At 41.7% G+C, this 19,078-nt stretch overlaps 1 protein-coding gene across 2 annotated transcripts in view; it reads right to left on the bottom strand.

The window, feature by feature from the left end:
• Positions 1-5,236: 5,236 nt before the first annotated feature.
• WDR76 (WD repeat domain 76) overlaps positions 5,237-19,078 on the bottom strand; it is a 29,781-nt gene continuing 15,939 nt past the window's right edge. For both annotated transcript variants that reach the window (XM_073653511.1, XM_073653512.1), the window contains exons 6-8: positions 16,328-16,377; positions 15,636-15,744; positions 5,237-5,838 (exon numbers count right to left, since the gene is read on the bottom strand). In XM_073653511.1, coding sequence (XP_073509612.1) covers positions 5,485-5,838; positions 15,636-15,744; positions 16,328-16,377 — 513 coding nt within the window. In that variant the 3' untranslated portion in view covers positions 5,237-5,484. The remainder of the gene's footprint in view (positions 5,839-15,635; positions 15,745-16,327; positions 16,378-19,078) is intronic.

The raw sequence follows: 19,078 nt of genomic DNA on the forward strand, positions 1-19,078 counted from the left end.
CTATGTAAGAAGTACAGTGATAGTGTTGGTTACTGTACTTGTCATTTAGTGTTAAAATAAAGGATTTATTTTAAAAAAAATTGGCGTGGGGTTCCCCGTAATTTTAGTCTCTAGCGGAGGTTAAGCAGACGGCTGGGGCAGATGTTTGAAGCCTGGGAAGGGGGTAATAGCCACGGAGCTTCCCAAGCTACTAATATCAGCCCCCAGCTTGAATAACTAGCCTTTACTAGCTATTAAAATGGGAGACACCCAAAAAAATGACGTGGGGTCCCCTTTATTTTAATAGCTAGCAAAGGCTAGGCAGACAGCTGGGGGCTGATATTAATAGCCCAGGAAGGGTGCCATGAATATTGGCCCCCTCCCAGGCTAGAAACACCAGCAGTCAGCTGCCCCAGAAATGGCGCATCCACAGGATGCGCCAATTCTGGCACTGAGGCTCGCTCTTCCCACTGCCCTGTAGCGGTGGCAGTGGTGTAATAGGGCTGGGGTTGATGTCAGCTTATATTGCCAGCTGACATCAAGCCCAGGATAGTAATGGAGAGGCGTCTATAAGACACCCCCATGACTAACCCCATAGTCAAAGTTAAAAAAATGCCCACAAACACTCAGAATAAAGTCCTTTAATTGAAATAAAGACACAATTCTTTATTGTTCTAAATTAAACCATACTTACCATCACGCCCATTCCAGCTGAAGCCAAGGTCTTCTGCAATAAAAGTAAAATAATAAACCAACATCATCCTTACCTTTCCATGGTTACCACGACGGCTCCAGCTCTGCTACATTCACATGACAGGCTGGATCGCAGCCGAAAGCTGCCATCCAGCTTGCCATGCAGCAGACACTGAGAAGCGCAGGCATGCTTGCGCTCCTCAGTGTCTGGCTGTGACAGCATAAAGATGAGCCGAGGTCATGTCCAATGAAAGCTCACCTCATGCACGTCACTGACAGCGTGGGAGAATTCTCCTGCGCTCAGCTCTTGAGCAGAATTCTCCCACACTGGGATGGCATTGAGATGACAGGCTGGATCGCAGCTGAACACTGCCATCCAGCTTGTCATCCTTCAGAAACACTGCAGAGCGCAAGCTGGCCCTAACCCCTTTATTACCCAGTGAGCCAGCGCACCAGGGGCCTGGATGAGTTGGCCAGCTTGGCATTATCAGCTGGCCCTAAGCTGGTGTTTCTAGCCTGGGAGGGGGCCAATATTCATGGCACCCTTCCTGGGCTATTAATATCAGCCCCCAGCTGTCTGCCTAGCTTTTGCTAGCTATTAAAATAGGGGGGACCCCACATCATTCTTTTTGGGGTCCCCCATTTTAACAGCTAGTAAAGGCTAGGTATTCAGCTGGGGGCTGATATTAGCAGCCTGGGAAGCTCCGTGGGTATTACCCCCTTTCCCAGGCTTCAAACATCTGCCCCAGCCATCTGCTTAACCTCCGCTAGAGACTACAATTACGGGGAACAATTTTTTTTTTTTAATAAATCCTTTATTTTAACACTAAATGACAAGTACAGTAATCAACACTATCACTGTACTTCTTATATATGTGACTGACATGTTTCTATGTATCTAATCTATGTGTGCTGCTCTATTCTTTGTTCTAAATTGTCGGGTACCGGTGTATGCCGCTGCTGAATTGCCGGCCGGCTTTTTTAAAGAGAGTGTCTTCTGAGCAGTTTGTAAGCTTTTGGACACCTTTGAAGGTGTTTTCTATGTGGTTCTGTGTGTTTTTGTTTGCCTGCCATTGGTTTTAACGGTGTTCTAAGGTGTTCGACGAACCGAACCCGAACACTACGGGGGTGGCTCAACACTATCCATAACTCCATTAGAAACCTTAGAACTCTTAATACCAGATCTTAATATTAAAGACTGGATTAAACAAGGCATTGTACTAGTGAAAGATTTGTATGAAAGTCATAACCTCCTCTCTTTTGCTTTACATTCTCATTTCAAAATTCCCAATAAAGAGTTCTACAAATATCTCCAAATTCGGCACGCACTACATCATTTTCCGATCTCACTGGAAATGGTTAACTCAGGATTAATATTGATTTTTTAAAATGTTTCATCCAATAAAGGGGGCCTAAAACCTATATATAATTTAATAGACATGAAAAACATTTTTATAACGTCAACTCCCTTTTCATCGTGGTAAAAAGAATTGAATAAGACAGTCTTGAGTAATGAATGGACAGACTCACTAGTTTTTGCAGCTCATCTTCAAAGGTGCCTCTTATCTTGAGTCCTATATGAAAACAGTTTTAAGATGGTATTACACCCCATTGAGGCATCACTCTCTGTTCCCCTCCTCTACTCAACTCTGTTGGCGCAATTGTGGCCAAAAAGGGTCTTTATTCCACACATTTTGAAGCTGTCCAGTAATCACTTCCACCTGGCCGTTTACTTTTCACCTGATCTCTTCTCTACTCCCCCAAAAAATAAAACCATCTCCTTTTTTTTACCATTGGAGGGAATAGAATGTATATCTAAAAAAAAGTAATGCTAGAGTAATTGCCTCACATATTCTTCTAGCCACAAAAACAGGGATTACAAGATATTGGAAATCCCAAGTATTCCTGCCAAAGAAGAGATAATACAATCAATAAATAAAATTTGTGTTTTTGAAAAAATTATAGCACACAAAAATAAGTTACAAGTTTTCAATGTTAATTGGAAGGTTTGGTTGAATCATACAAAAAATATTGTTCTAATTCAATAGTAGTCATTAATGAATGTAATCCTTGAAATCTGTTGAAACCAGCCCTGTATGAGCTGTTGAGTTTTGATTTCTGTAGGTTTAATTCCTATGTAGACTTCAATATTTGTCAGTCTAAAGAATTGTATACACTGTTTGTTATTTTCTTAAAACCAAATAAAAAGATATTGTTTTAAAAAAAAAAAAAAAAAAGGTCTGGGCGACCACACCGTCTCCTTATTATATGAACTATACCAAGAAGGTCAAACAGCTACACGGGATTTTCTTTTGTTTTTCTCAAAATGGGAGGGAGAACTGCGGAGACCTTTAATCACCAGAGGATAGATTGAAAATCCTCCTATACACATTCAGGTCATCGCTATGCTCGGTGTCGCAGGAGAGGAGTTATAAGATCCTATCATGGTGGTATATGTAGAATAGGCGTCTCTGCCTCCTGCCGGGCAGAGACGCCGTTCCCCTCACCAACATGGACCTGGTCCGGCATCTCCCGGCTCCCGTCCTGCAGCTACTGAGGCGCGCACTGTGCGCAGCTTCCCAGGCACTGTGCTTAGGGCGCGCGCTCCCTCCCTCTTAAAGGGGCCATGCGCGCCGTCCTAAAATGTCCCCGGCCAATATGGAGGTGCCTGTGCAAGGTTGTTGTTCTGTGTGCCAACACTTGCTTCAGCCCTCACGTCCCGCTGCCTGTCAGTCCTGCTCGCCAGTCTGTCTACAGTACAGCCCGCCACGCCTCTTGAAAAAGCACCCGCGATAAGCGAGTCGAGGCTGTCCTCCACGACAGACACCTGCCCTCCTGTGGTCCTCTTTCTACATGTCACACTATCCTGGGGTGAGTCACCATTGTCCTGTCAATGAGATGCACTATGGCAGCTGACTAATATAACAGGACTGTGATAGACGGGATCCCCATATACTTTATGTTATACTGATATGTCCATGTATACCACCTCTTCCTGCCCTGGTCTTTCTTTCTCTTTTGCCCCTATTGCTTTCTCATTTATACTTAGTATTTATTGTATTCCTTCCATTTTAGGAGGATTTGTGTGTACCATTTGTAGGTTTCAGGCCATTTATGTATTTTTTTGAATAGATTTATATTACCTTCTCTTGGGCTAAAGATTAAGTGGGGTTTTTGATCTGCATGTCTGCACTTTACATTAAGTACTCTGTCATTAATATATGGAGTTTTATAACAATTATTAAAGTTTTTTCATGCCAATATACTCGTTTCTCCTCCTGTTTATATATACTTTGTTCGAGTTGGCAACACGGATATGGGGTGTGAGTTGTATCTCCTCCACACCGCTTTTCCGTGAATCTCAATATGTGGGCTGGTGTGTTTCTCAGTACAGCCCGCCAGCCTGGAAGCAGCTGCAAGTTACCTGCCATGCCCGCCAGCCAGCTTACCTGAAGCACCTGCCAGTTACCTGTCGAGCCTGCCTACCTAGAGCACCTGTCTGGCTATCCGCCGAACCCGCCTGCTATCTACCCGGACCACCCGTTAGGCTTCCAGCCGTGCTCATACGCTGTATCGGTCAGTTCCTGCCATCTGACCCGTGGGAGTCACCTGCTCTCACACAAGGTCGGTCCCAGAGTGGCACCTGGTCCCCCTGCTCGGTCCCTCTCTGGTTCACGGAGTTGATTGAGCCACCGTGCGACCTTGGTCAGGCCGAGTAGGTACTTAGTCACGCCCCTCTGATCCCTCCTTGCACCGAAGTAAAGTGATTCCACCACCTGGCCTCGTAACCATATAGATGTCCCTCCATGTTCCCCAAAACTCCAGACACCTGCTGGAGATGTTTGGAAGATGTAGGCTCGTATACACACATTTGGTGGACATGCCCGCCTATTAAGAAATTGTGGTTGGCAATATTTGAACTATACAATAAAAGCTCTATACACAATATCCAACCCACAATGGAGCTAGCCTTGTTACCTTTGAGTGACATCTCGATATCTAGATTTAAGAAGGGACTCCTCCGGCACTTCCTGACCGCTACTAGAAACCTGATTCCCAGGTATTGGAAACAAGAAAAATCGCCACCATGCTCTGAATTCGTATCTGAACTCAATAATATTGATAGAATGAAGCAATTGATAGGCCAGGTTGTCGGAAACTCTGATAAGATCTATAATACTTGGGCCCCACGGTTTGCGTTTAGGGAAACACCGGACTTAGATACATGTTTAACCGGACAATAATCTATACTTCAAAAGGAGAATGCCTAACAGTGGCTACATAATATATCACAGACTCCATTTTTATACTTGGCTGGGGCCCGGTCTTGTTCGGAGGAGATCCAAAACTTTACCCCCTCCCTTATGCTTTCTCCTTCTCTCTAATCTAAACCCTTCTACTTTCTCCCTTTCCTCTTCATATCATTATACTTCATTACAATTTACTATAGAATATACTTGTTTTCAATGATGATAACATTTTACAATCTTTATGTTATTTAACCATAGACGACATTTCTCAAACAATTTGCGAAACTGTGATATTGAAACTTGTCATATCCTGCTTAATCTTTAAAGTTTGTTTATTTCTGTGTTCTCTTCAAGTACTTGAATATATGCAAACTGGTCCATGAACCCTGGAATGCAGTAAATAGGTCCAGCACCATAGTAAGAGAAACATGCCCATATAATGATGCTTGCACCACCATGCTTCATGGTCTTCAGAGTGTACTGTAGCTTGAATGCAGAGTTTGGGGGTCATTTGACGAACTGTCTGTGGCCCATGGAACCAAAAAGAACAATTTTGCTTTTGTCAGTCCACAAAATGTTTCTCCATTTCTCTCAAGGCCAGTTGATGTGCTCTTTGACAAATTGTATTGTATATGCACATGTCTTTTTTTGTTCTTTTTAACAGTGGTACTTTGCGGGGACGTCTTGGTAAGAGATTAGCTTCATATAGGCGTCTTCTAACTGTCATAGTACTCACAGATAACTTGAGACTGTCTCTGATCATCTTGGAGCTGATCATTGGCTGAGCCTTTGCCATTACGGTTATTCTTCGATCTATTTGAATGGTAGTCTTCCGTTTTCTTGCATCTCTCTTTGGTTTTGTTCTCCATTTTAAAGCACCATCCTTACCCCACAAGGAGAGACCTCGCATGGACCCCTAGAACGAGGAAAATTGACAGTTATCTTGTGTTTCTTCCACTTTCTAATAAATGTGCTAACCGTTGTTGCCTTCTCACCAAGCTGCTTGCCTATTGTCCTGTAGCCCACCCCAGTCTTGTGAAGGTTTACAATTTTGTCCCTGGTGCCCTTAGACAGCTCTTTGGTCTTGGTAGAGAGGTTGGAATGTGATTGTGTGGACAGGTGTCTTTTATAGAGGTAACGAGTTCAAATAGGTGCAATTAATACAGGTAATGAGTGCAAAGTAGGTGGCTTTTTAAAGAAAAACTAACAGGTTTGTGAGAGCCACAATTCTTGCTGGTTGGTAGTTTACCAAATACTTATTTCATGCAATAAAATGTAATTATTTAAATCATACCATATGAATTTCGGTTTTTTATTTTTAGATTCTGTATCTAATAGTTGAAGTGTACCTACGATAAAAATTACAGACCTCTCCACTCTTCACAGGTGGGAAAACTTCCAAAACAGTCAGTGTATCATATATAAAGACATCGACAGACATATATATCCCCATTACATATCCATATATCTAGAAGTATTTGGACAGTGACCGAATCTTAGTGATTTGGGCTCTGCATGCCACTATTTTGGATTGAAAATTACAGCTGAGATGCAATTGAAGTGTACAAAGAAAGAATCAGCCCAGCCTGCTTGCTCGAGCCCATTACTAAAACGGCTCACCTGGATTTGTTGTGCACGGTCAGGCACAACTTTGATGATGATGGCTGCAGTCTGCTAACATCAGCCCCCAGCTGAGGGTGAAGATACAAATCCAAATAAAAAAAAAATGACAAAAAAAAAAAAAATATGACGATCCAATGGCGCTGTCACTCCAATGAATTATTAAAAAACAATGTTTATATTAAAACAACGCGGTCTGGAGCGAACTGCTCTCTTCATCAGTTAGAAATAAAAAACAAGGACCTTGAAGGATTGATAATGAAACAACTGACATGTAATTGAAGTGAAGACTTTCAGGTTTAAAAAAAAAAAAAGGGTTGAACTAAAATATCATGTGAAATGTTTAGGAATTGCAACTATTTTTATACAAAGCCTCCTCATTTCAATGGCTCAAAAGTAATTGGACAAATTAACGTTAAAAACAATACAAAACAAGAGAATACCCTCCATCCCCTAATCCTTCCCACCCCTACAAAGTACAGGGAGATCTAAAATGCAAAATGAACAGTAAAATCACGGTTCGGTGAACAAAAGGATCCATTATTTGGTTAATAGTATTCAGCTTATCAGAAAGAATGTATAAAGAGTTTTAACAGGTGCCAATATAACAAAGGATATTGTCATTACATATGTGACCATAAAGATTCTTATATCCAGAATTTAGGAGTTTAAAACAGACCCAGGCGGTATCTTTGCAGATCCCCAATGTCAAACTGGCTCTGTCAATCCAAGAGGCCCAAAGTTTTTCAAACTTAGTGACAGCATTTATCTTTTTTCCAAATTCAACAGCCAGTTAATCTTATTTATGAACTCTGGGATTGTGGTAGTCTGATCATTTATCCAATATGGAGCTATTCATTTCCTAGCCATATACAACATATAAGAAACCCCAATATTTATACCAAAAGGTGTACACCCTTCCAAAAGGATTCTAGCTTAAGGCAAGACCAAAGCTTATGTATGTAATAAGTCTACGGAGTTTGTTTTACATCTAGGACATAGTGAATGTGGCCTAAAGCCAATATCAAATAGGACTTGGTGTATTACATACACGTGGGAAAGTCTATGGTATTCTTATTCCCATATCCTATCCCATTATGTAGTAGATGTTCTAATAATATTAGCAAATACCTCCAATTAGAAATGTAATAACGTTTTTCTGATTCACCATATCTCTTTCATTATGTGCAGATATTGCATGACCTTAGGTATGTGCAGCATCTGAAACAACGGATACTGGAAGCCTGTGCTAGCCTTTCTTCTGCGGTGTTGCCATCAGTGTGTCAAGAGTCGGAGAAGAGGGTTACATTGACAATCTAACACAATGGGCAGCACTATGAACACATTTTATAAGTGGTCATATACTTGTAAAAAACTCATGAAAGAATAAAGTTATGTTAAAACCAAGCACACCATTGTTTTTCTTATGAAGTTCTCAATAAGTTTGATGTGTCACATGACCCTCTTCCCAGTGAAAAAAATAAAGTTGGATCCAAAATGGCCAACTTCAAAATGGCCACCATGGTCACCACCCATCTAGAAAAGTTTTCCCCTTCCCATATACTAATGTGCCACAAGCAGGAAGTTGATATCACCAACCATTCCAATTTAATTTAGGTGTATCCATATAAATGGCCCACCCTGTATATAAATACTAGCTGAACTACCCAGCTTCGCCCGGGTTAATAACTGCTGTTAGCAAAATAGAATGCGTTAACAAAAATGTATTCTCCACACAAAACAAATAGATAGAATGTTCATTGGCTCTTGAGGAAGCAGCTCTTGTTTTCATGTCTGCAAGCCTCGCTTCCCTCTCCTCAGAAAGTTCATTGGCCCTTGAGGAAGCAGCTCTTGTTTTCATGTCTGCAAGCCTCGCTTCCCTCTGCTCAGAAAGTTCATTGGCCCTTGAGGAACCAGCTCTTGTTTTCATGTCTGCAAGCCTCGCTGCCCTCTGCTCAGAAAGTTCATTGGCTCTTGAGGAAGCAGCTGTTCTCATGTGTGTCAGCCTTGTTTCTCGGTCTTCACATTTTTTATTGGCCTGTAATGCAGCTTTTATTTTCGCATCAGCTGACATTCGTGCCATGAAATTCCTTTTCTTATGAGGCATTATTGTGGTAAAAGTAGTCTGTAACTGGCAGTTTCTATATCCTCTCACATAGAAGTAATGTGACTGACATCAGCCTTTCCACCAACACACCCTAACTGACATCTTATTACCTTACACAAGCTTTGTTATACTGAGAATGTCCTTTGTTGCCTATATTAACCAATCACAGCTCAGATTAATAACTGTAGCAAAATAGAAGCTGAGCTGTGATTGGTTGCTATTGGCAGCCTGATAAATCTTTGTGAGATGAGTTTTGTGTGTGCTGAGGGTGGGATATGTGTTCAAGCACGTGGTAGTGTGTGGCGCATTTTGTGTGTGTTCATATCCCCGTGTGTGGTGAGTACGAGTATCCCATGCCGGGGCCCCACCTTAGCAACTGTACGGTATATACTCTTTGGCGCCATCGCTCTCATTCTTTAATTCTCCCTTGTTCACATGTGGCAGCTGTCAATTTGCCTCCAACACTTTTCCTTTCACTCCCCCCCCCCCCATTATGTAGATAGGGGCAAAATTGTTTGGTGAATTGGAACGCGCGGGGTTAAAATTTCACCTCACAACATAGCCTATGACGCTCTCGGGGTCTAGACGTGTGATTGTGCAAAATTTTGTGGCTGTAGCTGTGACGGTGCAGATGCCAATCCCGGACATGCACACATTCAGAGAGATTATATATAAGATATATATATATAGGAGGAGTGCTTCTTTAAATAGAGACCTGACTGTGGCATCCATCAGTCGTAGATTAACAGTTATTTAAAGGTAAATCAAACATTTTTAATAGCTTTATTATGAGACATATCCATTGAATGAATAGCATAAAAGCCCATACGTGTTGGATGTCACTTTTTATGCCTGTTTAATAAATAAGTCAACCATAAGCTCTTATGGCATCTGGGTAACTGAAATATACTGAGAAACTCAAAGCATCCACTAAACCAGGGCTTCTCAAACTTTTCCTTCTGGGCCTCACCACATGGGCCAAAATGTTGCCTAAGGATATGTGCCCACAATGCAGAAATGCAGCATATTTTTTCCACTTCTACCTGGCAGGAAAAACGCATACGGATTTTACATGCGTTTTTCCCGCCAGGCAGAAGCGTTTGTCAGGCGTTTTGCATGCATTTCTGCATGAGGGTTATCAAGCGCTTTTCCAAGCGATTTTAGCATCACTTGGAAAAGTGCTTGACAACTTGGTCACACGATATAAATCCATGCAGCCGGCATGGATTTATAGTAGTGTGACCAAGTAATAGTTATAAAAAAAAAAAAAAAATGAATAAAGAATGGAGAAAAATAAAAAATAAAGATTATACTTACCTTCCGATGGCCCGTGGTCTCCTTCTCCGCTCCGTCCGGTCTCCCCGGTGTCTCGCGGTGGTGTGAGGACCTGCGATGACGTCATTGAGTCATGTGACATGTCACTTGACTCAATGACATCATGTCAGGTCCTCACACCACCGCGAGCCGCCCAACACACCACACGCATCGCTTAGGGGGCCGGGGGACATCAGAAGGTATGTATAATCTTTTTTTATTTTAACCACTTCGCGCCAGAGCCTGTTTTTGCCTTCGTGACCGGGCCAATTTTTTCAATTCTGACCACTGTCACTTTATGAAGCAATTACTCTGGAACGCTTCAACGGATTCCCCTGATTCTGAGATTGTTTTTTTGTGACATATAGTACTTCATGATAGTGGTAAAATTTCTTCAATATCACTTGCGTTTATTTGTGAAAAAATCGGAAATTTGGCAAAAATTTTGAAAATTTTGCAATTTTCAAACTTTGAATTTTCATGCCCTTAAATCAGAGAGATATGTCACACAAAATAGTTAATAAATAACATTTCCCACATGTCTACTTTACATCAGCACAATTTTGGAACCAACATTTTTTTTTTTGTTAGGGAGCTATAAGGGTTAAAAGTTGACCAGCGATTTCTCATTTTTCCAACAAAATGTACAAAAACATCTTTTTAGGGACCACATCATATTTGAAGTGACTTTGAGGGGCCTTTATGACAGAAAATACCCAAAAGTGACACCATTCTAAAAACTGCACCCCTCAAGGTGCTCAAAACCACATTCAAGAAATTTATTATTAACCCTTCAGGTGCTTCACAGGAATTTTTGGAATGTGGAAGAAAAAAATGAACATTTAACTTTTTTCACAAAAATGTTACTTCAGACCCAATTTTTTTTTATTTTCACAGGGGTAACAGGAAAAAATGGACCCCAAAATTTTTTGTGCAATTTCTCTTGAGCGTGCTGATACCCCATATGTGGGGAAAAACCACTGTTTGGGCGCACGGCAGGGCTCGGAAGGGAAGGAGCGCCATTAGACTTTTTGAATGTAAAATTTGTCTGAATATTTAGCAGACGCCATGTTGTGTTTGGAGAGCCCCTGATGTTCCTAAACCGTGGAAACCCCCCACAAGTGACACCATTTTGGAAACTAGACCCATTAGGGAACATATCTAGATGTGTGGTAAGCACCTTGCACCCCAAGGTACTTCACAGAAGTTTATAATATTGAGCTGTAAAAATAAAATTTTCACATTTTTCCCACAAAAACGTTTTTCATCCCTTAATTTTGCATTATCATAAGGGTAATAGGATAAATTGCACCATGAAATTTGTTGTGCAATTTCTCCTGAGTACGCCGATACCCCATATGTGGGGGAAAACCACTGCTTTGGTGTACGGCAGGGTTCGGAAGAGAAAGGAGCGCTATGTTGGCTGGGATAGGCAGCAGACACCATGTCACATTTGAAGAGTCGCTGACATGCCAAAACAGCAGAAACCCCCACAAGTGACCCCATTTTGTAAACTACACCTCTCAAGGAATTCATCTAGGGAAGTAGTGAGTATTTTTTAATTTTTAAATTTATACCATTGGGCAGTGAAAAAAGCATAATTATATTTTTACCACAAAAAAATGTTTTACCCTCAGCTTTTACATTTTCACACAGGGCAATGGGTAAAAATGGTGCCGAAATGTGTCACACAATTTCTTCTAAAAGTGTCAATACCCCATATGTGGCTGTATCGTACCGCTTAGCCATACGGTGAGATCTGGGGGGGACGGAGCGCTATTTGACAATTGGAGAACAAATTATTGTAGAATAGGCATTTGGATTTGGGAGCACAAAATTTTCTGAATTTCTTTTGGGGGGCAAGGGCCATTTTGCTTTTCCAGAGCCTTTCTGCTACCAGTAACTTGGAAGTCCCTTATATTTTTAACAGATGACAGAGCTGAGTGGGGACTAGCTTTTTTTGAGGACTGAGTTGAAGCTTTTATTGGGAACATTTTCCGTAACATTTATCCGGCGCTCGAGGCTGAGCACTTACATCGGGGTTTCCATCTAAATTTCCAAGTGATGTAATTCAGATGAAACCCCTGCGGGATCCATTCACTGTAATGAGGCGCAGAGTTACTCTGGACTCCGTCTGGCCTCTGTTTAGTGGTGTCCTTTTTTTCAGAAGTGCACAAAACTGTGGCCAACCGCACTTTTATGCACGCCTAAAACAAATGACACCGTGGGATCCCAGGCCAGACGGCATCCACAGTGGCCTATATCTGCCTCATTACAGGGAATCTTCCGTCATGGGTTCCGGCTGAATCACGTATTTCAGAGATTTACACGGAAACTCTGGCATAAGTGCTCAGCGCAGAGCGCAGGATAAATGTAAGGCTCTGCGCCTTACCGCGATCTTTGGGAGACATAAACAAATCAGTAGCAGGTGAAGAATTGGTTTTATTTATTTTTTTACGCCGTTCCTCGTGTGATATAACTGATTAGATTACTTTATTCTTCGGGTCGGTGCGATTACAGAGATACCAGATTTATATCGGGTTTTTATGACTGACAGCTGTCACACAGTAAGACGCTTTTTTTTTGCAAAATCTAGTTTTTGCATCGCCATATTTTGAGAGCTATAATTTTTCCATATTTTGGCCGACAGTCATGTGATGGCTTGTTTTTTGCGGGATGAGTTGACATTTTTATTGGTACCATTTTTGGGTACGTGACATTTTTTGATCGCTTTCTATTCCGTTTTTTGGGAGGTAAAATTAACAAAAACCAACAATTCAGGAATTGTTTTTTGAGTTTTTTTTTTATGCCGTTCTGCGTGTGGTAAAAGTGATCAGGCAGCATTATTCTTCGGGTCAGTACGTTTACAGCGATACTACACGTACTGTATATTTTTTTATGTTTTGGCGCTTTTACACAATAAAACAATTTTATAGAAAAAATATTTTTTTTGCATTGCTTTATTCTGAGAGGTATAACTTTTTTATTTTTCGGCTGATGGAGCTGTATGGCGGCTTGTTTTTTGAGGAACAAGATGACGTTTTCAGTGGTACTATTTTTATTTCCATTTTGCTTTTTGATCGCATTTTTTTCCACTTTTTGTTTGGCGATATGAGGAAAAAGCATAGCTTTTTGCTCCGTTTTTTATTTATTTTTATTACGGTGTGCACAGAAGGAGTTAGTGTGACAGTTTTATAGCTCGGGTTGTTTCGGACGCGGCAATACCAAATGTGTACTTTTTTTATTTTTGCAAAAATATATGGATTTATCGGTTTAATATTTTATTTATTTTAATTTATTTTGTATTTTTTTTAACTTTTTTTTACATTTTTACTTAGTCCCTGTATGGGACATTAATTTTTATTTTTCTGATCCCTGATCTCATGTAATGTAATAGACATATATTACATTACATTACATGAGATCTTCCCTGTTTCAGTCAGAGTCTCCTGTCTGGCTCAGCTTGCAGGCTGAGCCAGGCAGGAGACCATATATGGCAGAGCTGGAGGCGGTCATGTGACCTCCAGCTGCCATAGCAACGTCAGGTCCTGAAAGGAATCAGGGGTCGTCGGAGAGGTAAGTGGACGACCCCCTCTCCTCCTGCTGTCTTCTATATGCCGCGATCACTATAGATCGCGGTATATAGAAGACAGCAAAGGGTTAACATCACTGGGACGTGATCTAATCAGGTCCCGATGATGTTCCCTGTCAGAGCTATCGCTCTGCACCGCTCCCACAGCGCTTGCAGGACCCTGGGGGTCCTGAGCGCTGCGAGACCACCCACCGTTTTTAAACGTCCGCGCTGCACAGAGCCCAGGCAGCGCGGACGTTTATCTACAGTGGGCGGTCGGGAAGCGGTTAAATTCTTTTTTTTTTTTTTTTTTTTTTTTTTTTTTACAGTTTCTATGGTACCCAGGTCTGGATGAGAGCCTCCTCTCCTCCAGACCTGGGTACCATTCACACATTGAACCATGTGCAGATGTAGTGATGCGGATGTCACGCGGTCCAATGCAAGTCAATGGCGGCAATTACAATCGTGTCCGCAAAATTAATGGACATGCTGCGTATTTTTCCACAATGATAATAATGCGGATTACCATTGGGGACCATGGGGCACGTATTACCAAGCGTTTAAGCGTCTTTGCTGCGGAAATTCAAAGTTTGTATATAAAAAAAAAATAAACAAATGGCGTTATTTTCTGAGACTTGTAGCGTCTCCATTTTTCGGGATCTGGTGCTTGGTGAGGGCTTATTTTTTGTGCATTGAGCTGACGTTTTTATTGATACCATTTGGGTGTTTTGATCGCCCGCTATTGCATTTTATTGCTTAACTTAATTCTGGAGTTTAGATTTTTTTTCTTGTTACAGCGTTTACCAATCGGATTAATTTTTTTTTTATATTCATATATTGATTGGGCGATACCAAATATTTGTATTTTTGATTTTTAATTGTTTTATTTTAAATGGGGCGAAAGGAACTTTTATATTTTTAAAAACAATTTTTTTTTCACTCTTCACATGCTTCAATAGTCTCCATGGGAGACTAGAAGCAGCGATCATCCGATTGCCTGTGGAACACATAGCAGGCTATGTGTTGCAGAAATGCTCATCTGCTATGAGAGTCGACCGCTTTGACAACCACAGGGGTCTCCTGCAGACTCGTGATCATGCCAAGCAGAGGCATCCATCACCAATGAGTTCCTAGGTTAATAAAGTATAGAGTGCCTTGAAAAAGTATTTATACCCAGAGAATTTTTCTACATTTTTACAAGTGAAAAACACGATCCTAAATGTAATTAGGATTTTATGTGATATACCAACACAAAGTAACAAGTATTTGTGAAGTGTAAAAGGAAATAAGTTTTTCAAAATATTTTAGAAATACAAATCTGAAAATTGTGACGTGCATTTGTATTCAAACCCCCCCCCCACACCTTTCATCACTTTGTAGAACCACCATTCGATGCAATTACTACTGCTAATCTTCAGTGGCATGTTTCTACCAGCTTTGCAAATCTATAGACTTGAGACTAGGGCTTAGGTTTACCTTCCAGCAGGACAACATCCCTAAACATACTGCCAGAGCGGCAATGGATGGTTTAGAGCAAAGTAAATTCATGTGTGTGAACGATCCAGTCACAGTCCAGACCTAAATCCCATTGAGAATTTGTGGCAAGACTTGAAAGTCGCTGTTCATAGACGCCTCCATCCAATCTCACTGAGCTAGAGTTAGTTTGCAAAGAAGAATGAGCCAAAATGTGACATCTAGATGTACAAAGCTGGTAGAGACAGACCCCAAAAGACTTGCAACAGTAATTGCAGCAAAAGGCGGTCCTACAAAGTATTGACTCCGGTCCCAATTTTCAGATTTATATTTTTTAAATATTTAGTAAACCATGTATCATTTCCTTTACACTTCACAAATACTTGCTACTTTGTGTTGGTATATGATATAAAATCTCAAATAATACACATTTAAGCTTGTGGGTGTAACGTGAAAAAATGTGGAAAAGTTCACGGGGTATGAATACTTTTTAAAGGCACTGTATATGTTTTGTACTGCACTTTAGGGGGTAGAGTCGCACAGTCCACCAAGCTATTCAATTCTCCATCTGCTAAAAGTGCCCTATGGACAAGCTTAGTGTAAATGCTACAGATAGGCCTTTACTTACTTTCTCCTGGATTGCATACTGTCTCTTTCCACGTAACATTTGTGATGAAGATGCTATTCCTTGTAGCCTATTGGACCGGCGCATAACCGTATCAATGTGAGGCTTCTCTCTAGCAAAAAAAAACAAACACTTGAAATATTTAAAGAATGAGATAAGTGGTCACATAATTCAGACAACCAAGAAATATCATTTTATCAGGTTAAAAAAAAAAAAAAAAAAAAACTGCTTTAGCCATACCGCCAAAAACAACATCTCAATCCTGTGGAAATTTGTAGTGTAAATTTTGTTTTTTTTTTCTGCATGGTAACTGGTCGCACAACAATACAAGCGAGTCATTCAGTATAAACAAAACAAACTGAAATAACCAAGAAAAACAGCTGATAAATCTGGACTTATCCAGACCTGTGTCTGCCTCCTACAGACACTAAGCTTTACCAGTGTTCGCCTGGTGATAGTAGGTTGATTTATATGACAGGGGAGGAATCAACTATTTTTTTGCATCAGTTTTTACCTCCTGTTGACAGGAGCCAACACCAATGGTCTCCAGCGTACCCCATTGAAGCAACATAAATCCCACTGCAAAGGACAGCACTATAGCCTTCCGGCTAGAAGAGTTATCAGGGCACAGATAGTACTGCCTCCCTCAGCATACAAAACCCACAGTTTAACATAGACTCGATGTTAAACTTTACCTTCTGACAACTGTCTTTTGTTTCTTCAGGCGATAAAGAGCTGATGAAACCTGTAAAACAGTATGAAAAACATTTCACTAATTTGCAGACCAACAATTTATAATACAGAAGATTATCAGAAAATGCCCTTCAGGAAACTTAAGTAACGTATGGACACATTTCATGTCTTCACCTCGATTCATGCACTGGCAACAAGGAAAGTGGTCTTCAGAAAAATGCTTATATTCCTTCTTTCAGTGCTTGATGGTGGTCTTAGGAACAGTACCTGTAAGGCTACGGTTCCATTTGGTGAGTTTGTGATGTTGTAGATGTTCTGCAGCATCCCTGCACCAATTACCGGTAGGTAAATGTGTTATTTTCTCATTACAGGGTTTTGTTTTTTTTTACATGCAATTTTAAATCGCATTTTTGGTCTTTTTGCTACGTCATGTTTTAAATTAAAGGGGTTGTCCTGAAATATTCTAAAAATCTGCAGTCAGTCACTCTATGTGACGACAGACTTCAGAATCCTCACATTGAGCACAAGGCACGCAGTCAGGATTCTCAGAAGCTAGCTGTCACGGGTGTGTCAGAGGGGACAGACAGTCGCCCTGCAGTTGGTTGCAGGAGATCTCTTCGTTTGGCATTACAGACATCTTAGAGGCTGGCTGTCTCCCTCTGGCTGATTAGCTCCCTGGCCTGAGTGTATAGATACCAGGTGTATCTGAGAGGGAGGTGCCGGCGATATTCATTACTACTTTTGAGGCTTTAGCAAGAGCAGAACTTCGTCCTCTCTAGAGCTTGAGGCCGTGTGCGCATTTGGCTGAAGTCGTCTAAAGCTAAGCAATATCCCCCTGTTTGTCTACCCTTGTTGTCTATAGAGTTTAGTGTAGATTGACTAGTGCTCAACTCATCCCTTCCCTAGCCTTAGCCATAAGTCAGGGCGAGGCACGCGTGCGGCGACTGGTGAAGAGCCAATATAGGGACGGTAGTTGAGACCGTGTCACACTAGACCAGACTCTTCTCTAGACACTCCTCCCTTTCCCTCATTTCTCTGTGGTGCACTAAGTCTTTCCCACACCCTGCGTGACATTATCGCCGGCCGAGCACATTTTGAAAAGGAAAAAACAACAAACAACTGACTTTTCCCACTGTGTTCTTTTGGGCGTGGACCTTTTTTTCCCCTTTCTCCCTTGGTATGGGTTCAGTTGCGGAGCTCGCAGAGCGGCTGCACAGGCTGTCTCTGGAGGTGAATGACCTCCGCAGTGCAGCATCAGCGGCTACAGGTCGCCAATGTGGGGGTCTCTGCAGGTAGGCCTGTCCAGCCTGAACCCAAAGGAAAGGTTTTCTGGGAGGTAGGGACAAGTTTTTTGTATTCAAGGAGACCTGCAAACTATATTTAAAATTTTGTCCCTATTCCTCCAGAAATGAGGTATTGTTATCTCTCTATTGCAGGGCGATCCTCAGTCATGGGTGTTTTTGTTACCAGTCTAAGGAGGGGTTTTTCGGGGCTCTGGCCCTCATCTATGATGACCCTGACCGAGTCGCCTTGGCTGAGTCTAGGCTACGTCGCCTTCAGCCGGGGAATCGGCCAGTGGAAACATATAGTTCGGAATTATGCAGATGGGCAATGGATTCCAAATGGAATGACTCAGCCCTTAGAAGTCAATTTTGTGAGGGGCTTACTGAAAGGTTGAAAGATGCCTTGGAAGTATATAAAACCCCTTAGTCCTTGGAGGCTGCCATGTTGTTGGCCATACATCTTGATAGACGGGTGAGACCACCTTCTTCGGGCATTCTTGTCGAGGTCGTGTACCTCTGCCGGGGGAGTGGAGGAACCCATGCAGTTAAGGAATGTCTCTACATCATACATCTCCCGGAGCTTCGCAAGAAAAAAGGCGTATGTTTTTTTGGTGGAAAAAATGGACATTTTGTTGGGACCGGTCCTTCAATTCCTAAACAAAAGAAGACTTAACTCTTGGTAGTCTGTAGTTGGATAAACAAGGGGTGCATTTGTGGCAAAACTGCAGTTCTCGCTTTGTCCTGACTGCAGAGGTGGTGCTAGAGAGAAAAACCAAGAACATTTCTGTGTTTGTTGACAGCATGGTTGATGCGGAGTTTGTGAAAAGTCATAATCTTGCTTGCTGTGCTTTAGCTGAACCCATTTCCATCTTTGTCATTGACTTGGCGCCACTTGCACAGAAAGCATTAACTCAGATTGTACATATGTAAAACTGAGGGTGGGGTCAGTTTATTGTAAAGTAATCCCTTGCTATGTTCTGGACAATTTTCCCACACCGATTGTCTTGGGTATCCCTTGGCTTGTTAAACATAATCCGTTGGTGGATTGGCAAGCCGGGGAGATTATTGAATTGGGAGATTACTGCCATGAGAACTGTTCCCTTGCTACTGTCTCACTCTCTACAGAAATATTACCTGCTTTTCTGTCTTGTTTTGAGGACGTTTTTTTCTGAGATGGAGTCAGGATTGGCCTCCTCATCGTGCTTATGACGGTCCTATTAACCTGACCCCTGGAGCTAAACCACTGAAGTCCAGTCTGTATAATCTTTCTGGCCCTGAGAGACAAGCCATGAAAGATTTCATTGCGGGAAGTATGGAGAAGGGATATATCAGACCCTCATCTTCGCCCGTGGCGGTAGGGTTCTTCTTTGTGAAGAAAAAAAGATGGCGGTCTACGTCCCTGTTTAGATTTCCGGGAATTAAATCAAATTACCATCCGTGATCCATACTCTCTTCCTCCGATTCCTGATT

This window comes from Phyllobates terribilis, unplaced genomic scaffold, assembly GCF_046119375.1.
Source record: "Phyllobates terribilis strain yellow unplaced genomic scaffold, ASM4611937v1 Scaffold_11__3_contigs__length_659146591, whole genome shotgun sequence".
In the NCBI taxonomy this organism is placed as follows: domain Eukaryota; kingdom Metazoa; phylum Chordata; class Amphibia; order Anura; family Dendrobatidae; genus Phyllobates; species Phyllobates terribilis.